Source organism: Erinaceus europaeus, chromosome 2, assembly GCF_950295315.1.
Source record: "Erinaceus europaeus chromosome 2, mEriEur2.1, whole genome shotgun sequence".
In the NCBI taxonomy this organism is placed as follows: domain Eukaryota; kingdom Metazoa; phylum Chordata; class Mammalia; order Eulipotyphla; family Erinaceidae; genus Erinaceus; species Erinaceus europaeus.
Genome location: NC_080163.1, coordinates 153,871,382 through 153,889,098, shown reverse-complemented (window position 1 = coordinate 153,889,098; position 17,717 = coordinate 153,871,382). Strand labels below are relative to the sequence as shown.

Genomic DNA, 17,717 nt, shown 5'->3' with positions numbered 1-17,717 from the left:
ACAACTCAGGTTCGAACCTGGCCCTTACTGCATTGAAAGAAAATTTGGTGCTGTAGAAAGTATACCTTTTTATATGTTGTCTGACACAATTCTTAAGAGGTTTGTATGAGTTTTTTTTTTTTTTCCTTTTTCTCCATGGGCCTTCATTGCTTTGGGCTTATTCTTTTAGATAAAGACAGAGACTTGGGGGCTAGGTAGGGGAGGGAAAGACACCATAACACCAAAACTCCCTACCTGGTGAGGGTTAGGTAGGAACTTGGATCCCCTGCATGACAAAGTAGGTGCATATCCACATGAGCTATTTTGCTGGCCCAAGGTTAGTACCTTTCTTCCCATCTTAAAGATGAAGAAAACGGTCTAGAGAGCTTACTTCTATAACCATTTCCCTCCCCCCAGTCACAGAAGGGGCTTTCTCAGACTAGATCAAACATGTCCAAGGTGTTATGACCATAGGGGCTTTCTCTAGCTTAACAGATGCACTCCTCCTCCACCCCCACCCCCACCCCCCACTCCCACCCCATGGCAGACAGATTCACAAAGCTCCCCAGAACATCCCATGTGTTGCCATGTCTCAAGATGTTGTAGTCATAGCCTTCTCTTTCCCTCACCCTAGGTCACAGCTACTTCTTCAAGAACAAGTTCTACTTGAAATTGGAGAACCAGAGTCTGAAGAGTGTGAAGTTTGGAAGCATCAAATCTGACTGGCTGCACTGCTGAGCTGACTCCAGCTCCCACAAACCTTTCCTGCCCACCTCCTGCATACCAGGCCCCAAGCAACAGCTAAGGACCCCGATGGGCCTAACAACACTCAGCTCTGTAATCCATGGGCATTCTCACTCCCTACCTGGTAATTTAAGATTCCAGTGAGTGGCTCTGCCCTGTGCCTAAGGAAAGGTGCTGATCGAACCCCTCCCAGAGGTCCCTACCCTTTCTCTACCGTGCTGGCCCTCCAGAACCATCCCTACAGAGATGCTTTGATATTTTCAATGCAGCCCTGCCTTGGGCTGCCCTGGTGCTGCCATATTTCAGGCTCTTCTCCCTCCACAACCTCTGTGGTTCACAAGCACCCTTGGAACCACCAGAGACTATCTCAAAAGGGAACTGGTGACCCGACAGTGTGGCCTGACAGGGGGCAATGGGAGAAGGATCTGGCCAGGTGCTCAGCCCAGACACCTGGCTTCTCACTGCTGGCTGCCTTACAACCTGCTGCTTCCCCCACCCCCAGGAGCCATCTGCTTCGTGTGCACTTTGTTATTTCCTCTGGATCATTTTGTTTGTTTGTTTTTTCACTTTCATACTTTGAAAAAATGTATTTCCTGACAGAAAGACCCAGGCTGCCTTAGGTCACCGCACATTGCGTCTCAAACCAGGTAGTGCTGACTCCCTAGTTCACTCTATTTAGTATGTCCCTGCCCCATCACTTCCTCCACTGGATGGAGGGAAACCAAGATGCCCTCTCCCCACCCCCTTCAACAGTTCCCCATGGGAAATGTCAACATGTATGAATAAAGACACCAATTGTGTGGCTGTGTTTGCAGAAGGGTGTTTCTTCTTTAGAGCCTGGAGAGTTGCCTCTGACCCAGGCAGAAGAGGAAATTAAAAAAAAAAAAATCTAAGTTGGTGCTTCCTGCAGGACACAAAGGGCATCTGCTAGGGAAAAAAAAAATCAGAAACATCAAAATAAAAGAGATCTCCATAGAACCCCATAGCTCATGGAAAGAGCCCGAAACAGAGTGGTTTAGTTACTTTAATGATAAGTGTCTTATCCAAGGTCCCTTTCCTCTCTCAGAGGCTCAGTTTCTTCACTGATAATAATGCCAGTTCTCATGCAAATAAAAATGAACAGTGATAACTGTTAACAGAGTAGTTCACACTTGTTAACAGAGTGGTTTCTATGTGCCAAGCACTCTACGTTTAGTTGAACTTCTACACGTTCCCCATCCCCACCCCAGAGAAAGATAGACTACTAGCCAACTTCATGGGTGAGAACACTGAGACCCTGAGAAAAGAGATTTGTCTGGAATAACAGTAGGTAACAAACAGTATAAGGTCCGAGATGATCCGAGGGAAGCACTTTAGCCCTTAGTCTAGATAGCAACATCACCTTTCTACTGCCCCCAACTAACCTTAGTACATTCAGCTTCTATTGATAAGCAAAATCCTTGCCTTTCCAATAGACCATCCCCTAATTTCAGCCTATATGGAAATACTGGAGCTGCTGCAATATAGAAATTTATGATCTGGGACTACCTCAGAGATCCCTTCTGGCTTTCACACACTTGCTCCAGGGTCTCATGGTGCAGCTGATGGGAAGGAGAAGTAAAGTGATTATGTGTGGTGGGTGGTAGGAAGGTTGGGAAGGATCATAATTTTTTCCCCCCAGCATCTTAAGACCAGATGGTCAAGACATACATAGCCGAGAGTTGGGGCGGAAGCAATGAATGACTCTCTGGAGATGCTCTTGGATAGTGCAGAGTCATCCTTTTTTCCATCATCTGTCCAAAGGCTCAGGTCCTTGAGGGCTCTAGAAAGACAATTTTCAGTGAGGTATCTGACTTAAAAAGTTACATGGGCCTATCAATACCAATTTGGTCCCCCAAAGCATATTATGGCTGTAACCTTTTTTTTTTAAACTACCTTTATTGATAGAGGGTGAGAGAACAAAGGCATCACTCAGGTATCTATGCTACCAGGGATTGAATTTAATACCGTAATCATGGAGATCCTACACTCTACTATCAAGCCACCTCCCTTACCATGGTAATACTATCATTCAAAGGGTGTCTCCTACACTGAGAGAAAAAAACAGATGCCCCACTTTAATGATGACACTTTAGTCACTATCATGCCACCCTTCTTCTAGCGTTTGCCCTTCTTCCGTAGCTAGTCAACAGCATCAGGTTGAGCCTGATGTAAAGTTTCGAGACCTCCTCTGAATCTGGAGAGGTGGCAGTCGTTGACTATGTGGGTCATAGTCTGTCTGTAGCTGCAGGGGCAGTTCATGTCATCTCTGGCTCCCCAGCGATGGAACATAGCGGCACACCTGCCAAGGCCTGTTCGATAGCGATTAAGGAGGGCCCAATCATAACGTGCTAGGTCAAAGCCGGGTTGACGCTTGCAAGGGTCTGTGATGAGGTGTTTGTTCTTGACCTCAGCTGACTGCCAACTCTGTTTCCAAGAGTCTGGAACAGAGAAGTTCAGTGTAGGTGTAGGAGACCAGATTGGATGACGAGACGTCAAGCGTTGAACAGGGTGGGCGAAGATATCCGCGTATATTGGCAGGTCCGGTCGAGCGTAGACGTGGGAAATGAACTTAGATGATGCCACATCCCGACGAATATCTGGTGGGGCGATGTTGCTAAGAACTGGCAGCCATGGAACTGGGGAGGAACGGATGGTTCCAGAAATTATCCTCATGGAGGAATATAATTTGGAATTGACCAAGTGGACATGGGGGCTACGGAACCATACTGTGGCACAGTATTCTGCAGTGGAATAGCATAATGCCAGAGATGATGATCGTAGTGTGGAAGCGCTCGCGCCCCATGAGGAGCTGGCCAGTCTTGCAATGGTGTTATTCCTCGCACCCACCTTTGCTGCAGTTTTTATGAGATGTTCGTGAAATGACAGAGTGCGATCGAGAGTAACGCCAAGATAGACTGGCTGGGCTTCATGCCGGGATTCTTGTATCGCCAAGCTGCACATTAAGCTCACGTGAGGCCGAGGCATGGTGTAGATGGAAAACAGATGATACAGTGCTAGGGATTAGTCGCCATTTTTTACAGTAATCAGATATCAGAGACATGTCTTTCGTGAGTGTTTCCTCGAGGATGTTGAACTTGGATGCCTGAGTAGCACAGCAGATGTCATCGGCATAGATGAACTTCCTTGAAGAAGTTTCTGGGAGGTCATTGATGTAAATATTAAATAGCGTAGGAGCCAGAACAGAGCCCTGGGGGAGGCCACTTGAGACAAGTCTCCATCTGCTAGACTTGTCACCCAGATGCACCTGGAATCTTCTGTTTTGGAGAAGAAACGATATAGTGTTGGCCACCCATGGAGGCAGGCATCTTGAGATCTTGACTAGGAGACCACGGTGCCAGACCGTGTCATAGGCTGCTGTGAGATCAACAAAGACAGCACCCGTCTTTAAATTCTTCTGGAATCCATTTTCAATGTAAGTTGAGAGGGCCAGGGCTTGTTCGCAGGTAGATCTTCCTGGGCGGAAACCATCTTGGACAGGTGATAGGAATTTCTCTGTAAGATGAGAAATATGTGACAGAAGCAGCCTCTCAAGGAGTTTGTAACACACAGAGAGGAGAGAAATTGGTCTATAGCTGGTGGCCAGTGTTGGGTCTTTCTTTGGTTTCAAAACTGCTATTATCTTCGCACGACCCCAAATTTTGGGCATAGATTCGGATTCCAAGATGTGGGACAGGAATGTAGTGAGCCACTTCATTTTGAGAGTTTTGGAGATGGACAAGATAAACGGAAGTGGGATGACCACTCATGGGAAATTTCTCTTTTCCAGACTGGGTTGATCTTAGCATGTCCACCCCATCAGCTGGAGCCCTAGTCGGGGAGTCCTGAGATTCCCACAAGACATGATGAGCTTAGACCTTGAATAGATCCCTCTCTCCATTGTTACCAGTTATCTCTATCAGGAACAATACAACAGAGCCCTTTGTGGGCCCTCCATAGGACCTTGCCCTCAACGTGGATCAACAATGGTAGAGAATGTTCCATCCTCCAAAGGAAGGATGGACAACTTACTCTACCTAACACCTGAAGAAGATGGGTCCTGATATTGGGGCAGCTTGGAACGTTCCATGAGCATAGAATGTGAGCTCAGATCTACAGGGATGCAGAGGTCACATAGGCTTTTATGCTGAATATGGGCCCCAGATCAAATCTAGGGGGTTTATAGTCAACAATATTTATACACCTTTCCCATATTAGGAAGCTGCTCTCTTCCCTGATCCAGCTTTCTGGTCCTTTTTCCAGCCAGGACATCATCTCCCCAGACAAAAACGTGGGTCCACCTACATATCAGAGGTCAGGCTCAGGAAAAACTAGTATAGTCATGAGCCCTTTGGAATATAACTAAAATAGGCTTACTAGTTATCTTCCAGACGGAGACCCCAAATCTTCATCTGCAGTATTCCAGCCTTTATGTTCATGATTAATCCCCACCAATGTGTCCTGGAGCTCCGATTCCCCAGAGCCCTGCCCCATTAGGGAAAGAGAGAGGCAGGCTGGGAGTATGGATTGACCTGCCAAGGCTCATGTTCAGCAGAGAAGGAATTACAGAAGCCAGACCTTCCACCTTCTGCAACCTATAATGACCCTGGGTCCATACTCCCAGAGGGTTAAAGAATAGGGAAGCTATCAGGGGAGGGGAGGGGATCCGAAGTTCTGGTGATGGGAATTGTGTGGAGTTGTACCCCTCTTATCCTGTGGCTTTGTGTTTCATTTTTATAAATAAAAATTTTTTAAAAAAAAACAGATGCCCCAACATAATCCCCTGAAAGGGTAATTTCTTGTCTTCTTTTTTAGTAACACATGTTTTTTATTAGTATTATCATTTTATTTATTTTTATTGTAAATAGTAGACTTTCTCCATCCCTAGATGAAGAAACACGCCCAGGGAAGTTAAGTGAGCAACTCAAAGACACATATCTATCTAGCGGAGTTGGGAGATTCTCTGCTGCTATATCTGCTAAGTTTGAAAGAGCAACTGTTGTAGGGTCTAGGCGCAGAGTCTCAGAATGGCTGCTAGCCTACTGTGAGCAAATCCAAAAAGGACAAGTCATTCACTATTTCCATCCTTACTCTCAACCACTCAGGTTTTGACTGTCTGATCTTAGATGCTGGGAAAATTGCCATCCCTCTACCCTCCACCCACCTACCCACAGATGTCCAGACAGACCCTTGAACTTCCTCAGGGTGATTTGAAGCCACAAGCTAAGTCATTTCCCCTTTAGGAACCAAGTTCCTCATCTAGTGTGGAAGATAATGGTTGTTTTTGTCATTTTCTAATAACAGAGGCTTCATTTCCCTTTAGAGAGCCATCTCCCACTGTTAGCGTTGGGAGTGGAACAGATCCCATGCCTAGTACCAATTTCACTTTTCATTAAGACTTGGCTGCAACTGACAAATACCCAACTCAAACTGGTTTAGGAAAAAACAAACAAGCAAGCAGACAATCCTTTAGCATGCACCAGAAATCAAACATAGGCAAAACAACCTAGGGATTGCAAAGTGAACTGTTGCATTCAGGTTCTGATTGTCTCTGAGCTCTAGTTACCCCTATTTTACAGAAAGAGGCAACAGAGGCTTTTGGAGACAGTGGTTTGGCCAAGGTCACAAAGCCATAAGTAAAAATCTGAATGGAAATCTTAGTCAGCCTGATCTTGAAGCAGTAACTCCCTACCTAAGCTTTACTGGGGTGTCTGTGTGGGGGGGGGGGGGCTGGTGGTGGTGTTGAATTTGGGAATGGGCTTTGCTCTGCTGGAAAGTCAGTCACCTGACTTTTTTTTGGTAGGTGACTTACCAAAGAGGAAGAGCCTGACACCTAAGGTGCGCCCAGCTCCTGGGCGTGTCCAGAGCCAAAGGGGGGCGGGGCGCGGCCAGTGAGCATCTAGGTAACTCTGGCGCCTGCGCAGCCGCCCCGCCCAGCGCTCGGGCTGGGACTCCCGGGCCCTGGGGCGCTCTCGGCCGAGGTCCTTGACCGGGCGCTCCAGGTGCTTGGCCGCTGTCCGGCCAGACTACGGGCTCTGCCATGAACAGGTGTACGGAGGCGGCGGCGGTGGCAGCCACCGTGCCGGGCGCGGGCGTCGGGAATGCGGGGCTGCGGCCGCCCATGGTGCCCCGCCAGGCGTCCTTCTTCCCGCCGCCTGTGTGCAACCCTTTCGTGCAGCAGATGCGCATGGGCGCGGTGAGGCGCATGCAGGTGAGAGGCCAGGGTCTATCCGGGGAGGCAGCTCCAGGTGAGGACGTGGGTCTGAGAAAAGAGCATCCAAATGAGGGAGAAGACTTGAGAGGCAAGGTATAGCCCTATGGGAGGGATTGATTCCCCAGGACGTGAACCAGGTGAGGGGCGCTTGTTTGGTGCAGAAGGCGCCTTTAGGTGAGGGGCGGGAGTCGGAGAAAGGAAACAGACTGAGGTGAGGGGCTTGGTCCCTGAAGCATAGAGGTGAGTGATTGGGATCTGAGAGAGAAGGCACAGCCAGGTAAGGGGCGGGACTTTAACAGAGGAAGCTATCTTGGGAGGTGGCCCAGGGGAATGTAGGTCTGACAAGGCAGGTGTCTGAGCAAGGGTGAGAGTCTGGGGAGCAAATGTTCTGAGAAAGATGTAGGTCCGTTAGGGGAGGACTTCTGAAAAGATCATGAGTATGTGAGGGGCATGATGTGGGTTTGAGAATTGAGGGCACTTGGAGAATGGTGAAGGAGGGTGTGAGAAGATGCCAAAAAGGAAAAGAAAATCAGTGGGTTTGAGATGAAGGACTTAACCAGGCTGTGGTTGATCAGACCAATTCCAAGGGTCTGATTTCTGCCCTGCTGAGAAGCGAGAATGTGTAAGAACTTCAACCTGACGTTGGAAGTGTAGTGGGAAGCCAACCCATCACCATAGGAGAGTGGCTCGGGAATAACTTTCATTTGTTTTTCTTTTCTATCTTTCTCTTTAAATTTTTCCCTCTCTGTTGAGTTAGGGAAGGAGTCAGTTTGGAATGGGGAAAATGTGGAGAAGACAGTGAGCTCACATCTGGGATTAGAACATGTGAGGCTGGGATGATCTAAAGGAGCAGGTGCATCAGGGGTAGGAAAGGAATCAAAGGAATAACTGTATGTCAACTTAAGTTTTTCAGGAGTTTTTGGTCCTGAGTCAGTTTGCACCCATGCACTTCTAGATTCATGGGTAGTCCAGACTTTCTTGCACTATTAAAAATAACTACATACAAAAGGAAGTTTCTTTTCCTTCCTCCTTTCTTTCTGAGTGCTGCTTTTACCATGAACAGTTACATACTCTTTGATGAACTTCCTCTTTGGTGAAGCAAGTTATCGAAGAACAAGATAGTCTACTAAAAATTACCTATCCTTTACATACTGCATAAAAATGGTTTTAATGTTTTCTTTTTTCTTTTCACACACTTCTTAGATTTGTTGCTTTGTGTTGCTTTTTGCATGCCCTGCTTATATGCACTGAAATCATCATCTTCTGTAGTGGAGGCAGGTTAAATGCAGGGTTAAGCAATGTGAGGCAGTAATTACAGTAATGATAAATGGGTATCTGGTTGAAGAAGGGTGTGTAAGAGGAAGATCATTAGTGGAATAAGTACCTCTTGTTAAAAAATGAATATTTAAAAACTGATCTTCATGTCTTTAAGTGGTTAGATGTTTCCTTTGTGTCTTAAAACTTCCCAAAACATTTCTACTTACATCAGCTGTCATGCCAGGTTAATTTTAGTCTGGTTTAATCAAATCAGATACATAATCGACATAGCCTAGCCTGTTACTGTTTAGTGAGCACTTTTAAATAACTCTACAGATGCTGTAGTCTAATGAGAGTCACTACTCTTAGTCAGAAACCTGCTCAAACCCTGCCATTTAATGACATTGGTCAATTCACTTAGCTTCTTTGAACTTCACTTTCTCTGCCTGTTAAGTTGGAATAAAGTTACATTAATGGAGGTGAGGACCAGGTGACAGCACGATTATGCAGAAAGACTTTCTTGCTTGAAACACTGAGGTCCCAATTTCAATCCCTAGCACCACCATAAACCAGAGACAAGCAGTGATCTGGTAAAAGAAAAAGGGGAAAAAAAAAAAAAAAAAAAGCAGTTCATCTTTTTTCTTAAAGAAGTAAATTTATTGAGATAATGTGTGGAAGAATTTAGAATTGTTTATTGACCTTAATAGTGACAGTTATATTACTTGTCTACAAATTTTATGTTGCACTTAAAATGTACTACTTAGTGAACTTGCTACTTGATGGGAAAGTTGGCTCAGTGTAAAGTATAGAACCTGCATGCTAACTCCATATGCCAGAATGAGGTGCTAATTCTCATTAAATAGACAGGCACATCTTTTTTTTTTTCCCACATCTTTTCCTTTCTTTATTTTTTAAAAGTATTTATTTTGGATATCTACAGTGATAAATTAAGAAGGGAGGAAGAGTTAGACATCTGCAGCACTGTTTCACCACTTTCTGCCATGAAGATGGAAACCAGGAACTTGAACCCAGGTCCTTGCACACTGTAATGTGTGTTCTCAGCCAGATAGGCCACTGCTTAGTACCAACAGGCAAATATTTTATTTATTCTTTTTAACTTTTACTACTAGTATTGAATAAAATTGAATATGCTCTGAGTTCTTTAAATATCCACATAGAGATATCAGTGACATAAATGACCTTAGGAAAGGGAAGATTTGAATAGATGTGATTGAAAAGACTCTGCTGTCTATATTATCCAATTTAAAAGATGGTTAAATGTTAATTTAAGTGTAATTTAAAGCAACTGGTTATTTTATCAAGATTGATTAGTCAATTGATGATCAGTATCATATTTAAGGATTATTGTGACTTTTTTTATATAAAAAGGAAACACTGACAAAACCATAGGATAAGAGGAAGACAACTCCACACAATTCCCATCACCAGATCTCTGTATCCCATCCCCTCCCCTGATAGCTTTCCTATTCTTTAACCTTCTGGGAGCATGGACCCAAGGCCATTGTGGGATGCAGAATGTGGAAGGTCTGGCTTCTGTAATTGCTTCCCCACTGAACATGGGCATTGACAGGTTGATCCATACTCCCAGCCTGTCTCCCTCTTTCCCTAGTGGGAAAGGGCTCTGGGGAATTGGAGCTCCAGGACACATTGGTGGGGTTGTCTGTCCAGGGAAGTCTGGTTGGCATCATGCTAGTATCTGGAACCTGGTGGCTGAAAAGAGAGTTAATATAAAAAGCTAAACAAATTGTTGACCAATTATGAACCTAAAGGCTGGAGTAGTGCAGATGAAGAGTTGGGGGTGTGTGGAGTCATCTCTGTTTTTTAGATAGCTAGTAGGCATATTTTAGTTATATTCCAAAGGGCCTGTGGCTATACAAGTATTTTTTTCCCTGAGCTTGAAATCTGATATGCAGGTGGATCCAAGTTATTGTATGGGGAGATGATGTCCTGGCTGGAAAAAGGACCAGAAAGCTGGATCAGGTGAGAGAGTAGCTCCCAAATATGGGAAGGGTGTATAAATATTGTTGACTGTAAACCCCATCAATTTGATGTGATCTGGGGCCCATATTCAGCATAAAAGCCTATATGACCTCTGCATCCCTGTAGATCTGAGCTCACATTCTGTGGTCATGAGTAGGAACATTCCAAGCTGCCCCAATATCAGGACCCATCTTCTTCAGGTGGTAGATAGAGTAAGTTGTCCATCCTTCCTTCGGAGGATGGAACATTCTCTACTATTGTTGATCCAAGTTGAGGGCAAGGTCCTATGGGGGTCTACAAAGGGGTCTATTGTGTTGTTCTTGATACAGATGACTGGTAACAATAGAGAGAGGGATTTATTTGAGGTCTAGGCCCATTATGTCTGTTTGGGAATATCAGGACTCCCTGAGTAGGGCTCTAGCTGATGGGGTAACCTGATAGTGACTAAAGAGTCATCCTTAAAGTATGTCAGTCTCTTGCCCTTATTCAGCTTTTGCAGTCCTTGCTTTGATAAGGTTAGCTTTGGAGTGAGGGAAATGTAATAAAGTAGGTGTGAAGGGTATCTAAGTCTAAGTAGATGCTATTTCATTATCAACTTTATACTGACTCACTGCAGACTATTGTGTACTTTTGCTTTCAGGTATATATTTTGCCCTATTTTATGGATACATGTGAACATATGTTCTATCTCTTGGGACTTGGTGTGTATCTAGGTTTTAGGACTTTGTTAGGAGGTGAACCACCTGGAATGGAATTAGAGAATACTATGAAAGGAAAGGTCTCACCCGAGTAATGAGGCTGAAGGGTTGACATTGCATGACTGAAGTCTCTGGACACAGTCTGAAGTGAAGCATGGTGATGTGGTACTCATTGCATTGATTAGGTTGGGGTTGGGAGATGTAATATCATGTGGTATGAATTGAGAGAAGCATACAAGAAAGAGCCCCACCCTAGAAGTTCCAGGACTGGGGGAAATACAGGCTCTATGGAAGAAGCGGGAGGTTCCTGCTGTCTTAGGGTTTAAGAAGACAATAAATATTTATTGCTGTAATCAAATTATTTGGCAATTGGGTTAACTTTAAAAATCCCTTTGTTAGGATGTGCTGTATCATACACAGTATCACCATAATTTATCAAAGGCAACTCAGCCCAACTACCAACCCAGAATCCTATATCCAGTGAAAATATTCTTCATAAGTTAAGAGTTTTTAGATAAATTAACAAGGGAATTTGTCATTCAGACATGCTTACAAGAAATAGTTCAGATTGTAAGAAAAAATGCCACAAAACTGATACTTGGATATATAGAGAAGAATAAATAGGGAGTTGGGCAGTAGCACAGCGGGTTAAGCCAAGGACCAGCCTAAGGATCCTGGCTTGAGCCCCTGGCTCCCCACCTACAAGGGAGTCGCTTCACAGGCGGTGAAGCAGGTCTGCAGGTGTCTGTCTTTCTTTCCTACTGTCTGTCTTCCCCTCCTCTCTCCATTTCTCTCTGCCCTATACAACAACAATAACAGCAATAACAACAATAACTACAACAATAAAAAAGAAAAGAATAACTAATGCTAGATAAAGAACACAAACTTTATTTTTCTTAATTTAATCAAAGAACTAGAATTGTGGCCATTTAACATAAAATATTAATTTATGGGAATTAAATATATCTAGATAGAAAAATAAAACAGAAATACTGAATGAATAGGGAAAAATGGAATTGCACTATTTTTCTGACACTTCATGTGAAGAGATATAGTAATTTGTACAGTCTTTGTAGATTAATTGTGTATATATATTTTTTCTATCTTGGGGGCCTTGCTCATGTGTGGTTTCACTACCCCAGACTGACTTTTACAGACAGAGGCATAAGCACACACAAAGACAGAGAGGGAGAAAACACATCACCAAATCTTTTCCACATATCATAGTACTCCCGTGTGGTGTGCTAGGGACTTGAACTTGGGTCACACTCAGAAAAGCAGGTATCCTACCTAATATCTCACCAGCCTAACTGGGTAGATTAAAAAAAAAAAAAGTTCTTTTCACCTTTCCTTACCCCACCTCCTCACCTCACCTCCCTCTCAGTGCATTGCTCAGCTCTGACTTATGGTGATGCTGGGATTTAAACCTGGAACATCAGAGCCTCAAGCATTAAAGTCATTTTGCATAATTATTATGCTATTTCCCCAGCCCTGGGCATATTCTTAATCTAGTTTACCTATACATATTGCAATCATTAGAGCAACTACTGGCTAAGAATACAAAAAAGTATAGCTAAGGAACCAGTAAAGGAATTTAAATTGAGCTCTAAAAAAACTTTCACATTCCCAAAAGAAAACAGAAGAACAGAGAAATATGAAATTGATAAACTATATAGAAATGAAATATTAGAACAATAAACCTATACAAATCTATCACAATCACATTAACTATAAAGGAACTAACAAGTTTAAAGGCAAAGATGGTGAGATTGAGCAGAAGTACATGCTTAGCTATCTATAATACAAGCATTCCAAGACAAATACAGGCAAGAAGATAAAGGATACACCATAGAATTAACAAATGAAAAAAAAGGTGTTATGACTGCATAATTTCCGAGATAGTAGCCATCAAAGTATATTACAAACAGTAGATGCTAAGGGAGGCTTTTCATAAAAATAAAATGATCATATCAACAGAAAACTTAATAGTGCTGAATGTTTTTGCCTCTACTGTTAGAACTTTGAAAACTTGAAAATAAAATTGAAAGAACAAAACAAAGAAAAAAAATGACATGATTGATAATATTAATACTTTCTAAGTTATTGACAAAACCATCAAACTAAACATCAATAACTATATAGAATATATGAAAATTACTAACCATCTTGACTAAATTGACACAGGATTGTAACAGCAACGACTGCAACATTGTTTTTCCCCTTTTTTTTTTTTTTTTTACAGTGGCTGGTGTGTGCACTTTATTTTGGGCTTCAGTGAACAGATGCTCAATCCCCCAGCAAGAGAGAGGCCTCTTGTACATGTTGCCGGGCCACTCGGTCCAGTAGGGTGTGAACGTCTCGAGCAGCCCTGGCAGCAGCCTCCAGCACCTGCTCCAGGTGGTCCTCATGCAACCTGGCATCCATCTCAAGTAGTGCAATCTGGCCTGAGGCTGGCAGTAGGGCCAGGGCCAGCTGGGGGCCACCAGCTGCTTCTTCCACATGGCTGAGGTCTGCCAGGGAAGTGCCATCCACAAAGCCAGCAGAGCAGGCACAGACAAAGCCCCGCATAGGTATACCAGCGTCCAGCACAGCCAGTGTGGCTGCATTCACACAAGCTGCGTAAGTCCCACCGTCTGCCTGCAGCACCTGCACATAGATATCAATCTGAGAGCGTGGGTGTAGCTGTGTAAGGATGGCTGCCTCAAAGGTCTGGCGAAGCTGCAGGCCCATCTCGGAGGACTTGCGGTCCCCATGTGGCCGCCGCTTGCGCTCACCTGTGCTGAAGGTTGCGGAACTGTACTTGACAGTTCACCAGGGCCCGATCAGGCAGGGCTCTTGACCTGGAGCCCCGATCTGGAGCCCATAGACCACTGCTAGTGCCTTGGTGTTGCCTTGTTCGATGTAGGCCGAGCCGTCTGCCTGCGCGAACACTCCCATTCGCGCCTGGATCTTGCGCAGCTCCCGGGCGCGCCGCCTGTTCACTCGGTAGCCCTGATCAGACAGGAGTTCCAGCCCAGCCATGTTGCCCCGCCGACGGCCTCGGTTTCCCTGTTTTTTCCCCTTTTAATAATCAAAATTTTATTTTTGTTTAATTAAAAAGTACATGTTTTACAAAATTATAAGATTTCCAGGGTTATAATTTCACACCCACACATAGCATGTGTGTGTCACCATACCGTCCACCGGAGTTCTTTGTTACACACCCCTTCCTCCCTTCCTGTTCCATCCTCATAACCCCCTTAGTTTTCACAAAATTCAAGCGACAGTTTGGTTGCCACTTTTTTTTTTGGTCAGTTTCACACTTATTTTAGTCATCTATAGTTTGCATATGAATGATATCATCCAGTGGTTGGCCTTAACCACTTTATCTATTTCACTTTGCATAATTGCTTCCAATTTCATGTATTTCATTCCATGTAATGCAAGCCGATTCTATTCGGTTACAGAGTAGCCTTCCATCCAAATGACATGGAAGCTCTAATTCAAAAGAATATTTGCATGCCTATGTTCATAAGTGCATTATTCACAATAGCTAAAATGTGAAAGCAACCTAAATACCCAACTTAGAATGCTTACCACAAATAGAACAAGTGATGAGCTATGAAAGTTTCGATATATTTCAAAAGATTAAAATATTGCAGTTTGTTTTTTGACTGAAGTTCATTATATTTTAAATTAGTAACAAAGACATTAAAAATCATATTCTAAATGTCTGACAGATAAATAATATCATCTCTTCACACTCTAATGTATTAGCAGAAGAAATGTCTTCTCCAGAGCTTTCTAGAAGCAATTTCCCTCTCTTACTTTCCCACATACAGCTTATATATATTTTTTAAGACTGTTCAGACTTTCAAGTGGCTTTTCCTGACTGCTAAGTGATGCATTCAATATCTAGTCACTTTCATTATTGTCTTGTAAGAGTTGGTTTTCTTTTTTAATGTTTATTTACTATTTGTAATTTGATATGACAGAGAATTGAGCAGGAAGGGATAGTAGAGAAGGAGAGAGAAAAAAGACCTGTATAGCACTGTTTCACATGATAATTGGCTTTCTTCTCTGCTTTGTTTGCTATATGTCCATAGTAAACTTTGTGCAGTGATGTAGACAAAATGTTTTGCTTTCCTTTGTGCTTAGACTCTTGTCTGGAACAAGGTAGTATTTAATGTTTCCTTGAGTGCATGAGTAACATAAAGCTTTCCATTTGTATGTTTCTTTTGATATTTATAGCGTTAAAATAATATGCATTCATCTGTTCTGCACTTGATCTGAGTCAAAAGGCTGAGAAGCAATTACAGTCGTCCACTGCCAGTTAGCATTTCGGCTTTCGTGGCTTCACTCTATTGCATTGTTTCTTTTTCAAATATATTCATTAAAATGTTGATGGAGACAGTGAAAATGATATAGTACACGCTCGGTTGTCTGAGTCAATTATACACCCCTGTATTACAATTAAAATTACTGTACCGTATGGTTATCAGCCTATGTGCTGCAGCACCTTCACAAATCCTTCAATGCCAGGTGCAGTCACTAGAACACTCCTTGTGTGTGTTTGAAATCGAGTGTGGTGAAACCAAGCCAATCAGAGCATGTTTCTCTCCTACATGCTTCTTTGTCACTACATATCAGAAGCATCTTTGCTCTAGTAAGTGTTTGCGATTTCTGAGAACCTTTATCTAAACACCACAATGTCTCCTAAACATGCTGCTTCTTCTAAGCCTTCTGATGATGAAACTAAGTGCCAAAGGAAGATGCTTACCATCCAGGAGAAGGTGAAACTCTTAGGTAAGACAGCAAGAAAATTGTGGAGGTTACCCACCATTACGACTTGAATTAGTCTATCATTTAGTCCATCCGTAAAGATGAAAAGAATATCCATGCAACGGCTACTGTCCCTTTCAGCAAGGAAGCAAAGCTAAAGGGGTGTTATTTCATGTCAAGAGGGCTCTTAAAAAACTGTATTTAGAAGATCATAAACAGGTTTTCTATGCTGTAACTATGAAAATATTCGATTTATAAATAAAGAATCCTACTTCTTGGAAATTCACATATTGCAGTAGAGTCTGGAACTGATTAACCATGATAAACAAGGGATGACTGTATTAATCTATTCTTAATCAACTTTGACTTCCAGATTTTCCTTCTTGGAATTATCCTGCTTCCAATTCGTGCTTTACTGGTTGCATTAATTATAGTACTTGCATGGCCATTCGCTGCAATATCAACAGCTTGCTGTCCTGAAAAGCTGACCCACCCAATAACTGGTTGGCGGAGGTAAGAAACGATTAGATATCTTTTTCAAGAAAAGAAGTTTATCATCATAGAGCCAGTGATCAGTGGTTTCATTTAACTGCTACCTACTACGTTAGTCATTAATTTTATCTCAGAAGAGAATTTTCCTAATTTATCATGCAGAGATTGCTACCCTAGAACTTCATCATCTTCAGCTAAAATTGTAAATTCCTACTGACAGAGGTTTTGTTTCCTGACTTCTCATCATAAAGTGATAGGTCTCAGGTTCTGAAAAACACAATTAGATGGCAGAAACCACTGTCAGTGAAAAATACCTGGCTTTCTTTTGCTCTATTTCAAATTCATTTTGGCCTCTCTATAGTTTTACATATTTCTGCAGTACTTTAATTATGTGGTTCAATTATATATAGAAATTATTACCCATTTTAATTGTTCATTAACATAGCTTAGACGTTTATTTTGTCATTATCAAGTCTTTGCTGTTACAAGTTTTTTTTTTTTGTTTGTTTTTCTGATAAAGACAGAGAGGGGGCCAGGTGGTGGTGCAACTGGTTAAGTGCATACATTACAGTGGGCAAGGACCCGTGTTTAAGCCTCTTGTCCCCACCTACAGGAGGAAAGCTTTCATGAGTGGTGAAGCAGGACTGAAGGTGTCTCTCTGTCTCTTTCCCTATCTCTATCCCCCTTCCCCTCTCAATTTCTATCTATATCCAATAACAAATAAATGAAGGGACTAAAATAAAAAAACTTTTTTTAAGGAGAGAAAGAGACAGAAAAGGAAATATACCATAACACTGAAGCTTCCTCTAGTATAGTGGGGACAGGGAGTGAACCTGGACTGTACAAAGCAGGCCCTGTCACAGCCTAGCTTTTTAAAGCATGATTGTTGATGTGGAATCAAACCACTTCTCAAGCATTAACTAATCAGCATGGTATTATAGAAGAGATTGATCATTAATTAGCAAAGTTGTTGGGTTAAAGTTCATTACTGTTGTCATCCCTATGTTCTAAAAGTGAAGGCTCTGTGAATTCCATAGATTTTAAATGTGAACTCCATGAGTTCCTTAGAAACCAATAGCCGGGCATTAGGACACAGCAGAACTCTAGTGTGTGTGTGTGTGTGTGTGTGTGTGTGTGTGTGTGTGTGTGTGTGTGTGTGTACACAAGGATCTGTTCTTTAAATCTTGATCTCCAATGAGATGGTGCTCCAAACTTTCTAAGAGACCCTATCCTAGAAACTATTTTGTTTTACTTTTTTATATTTTATTTTCCCTTATGTTGCCCATGTTTTTTTATTGTTGTTGTAGTTGTTATTGTTTTTGCAGAACTATTATGCCATCCCTCCAGCTGCAGTTGTTATTGTTTTTGTTACTGATGTCATCATTGTTAAATAGAACAAAGAGAAATGGATAGAGGAGGGGAAGAGAAAGATAGACACCTGCAGACCTGCTTCACTGCCTGTGAAGCGACTCCCCTGCAGGTGGGGAGCCGAGGGCTCGAACAGGGGGCTCAAACCGGGATCCTTACACCAGCCCTTGTGCTTTGTACCATGT

At 42.9% G+C, this 17,717-nt stretch overlaps 3 protein-coding genes and 1 pseudogene across 3 annotated transcripts in view; 2 read left to right on the top strand and 2 right to left on the bottom strand.

Annotated features, from left to right (window-relative positions):
- MMP2 (matrix metallopeptidase 2) overlaps positions 1-1,527 on the top strand; it is a 30,227-nt gene extending 28,700 nt beyond the window's left edge. The window contains exon 13 of the mRNA XM_007532711.3: positions 614-1,527. Coding sequence (XP_007532773.1) covers positions 614-717 — 104 coding nt within the window. The 3' untranslated portion in view covers positions 718-1,527. The remainder of the gene's footprint in view (positions 1-613) is intronic.
- Positions 1-17,717, bottom strand: part of CES1 (carboxylesterase 1) — a 561,489-nt gene that overhangs the window by 321,995 nt on the left and 221,777 nt on the right. The window lies entirely within an intron of this gene.
- The window catches only part of LPCAT2 (lysophosphatidylcholine acyltransferase 2), a 77,923-nt gene continuing 66,873 nt past the window's right edge, over positions 6,668-17,717 (top strand). Inside the window, exons 1-2 of the mRNA XM_007532710.3 lie at positions 6,668-6,952; positions 16,046-16,185. Of these exons, the coding sequence (XP_007532772.1) occupies positions 6,782-6,952; positions 16,046-16,185 (311 nt within the window). The 5' untranslated portion in view covers positions 6,668-6,781. The remainder of the gene's footprint in view (positions 6,953-16,045; positions 16,186-17,717) is intronic.
- LOC103122114 (exosome complex component RRP41-like) lies at positions 13,160-13,947 on the bottom strand (annotated as a pseudogene).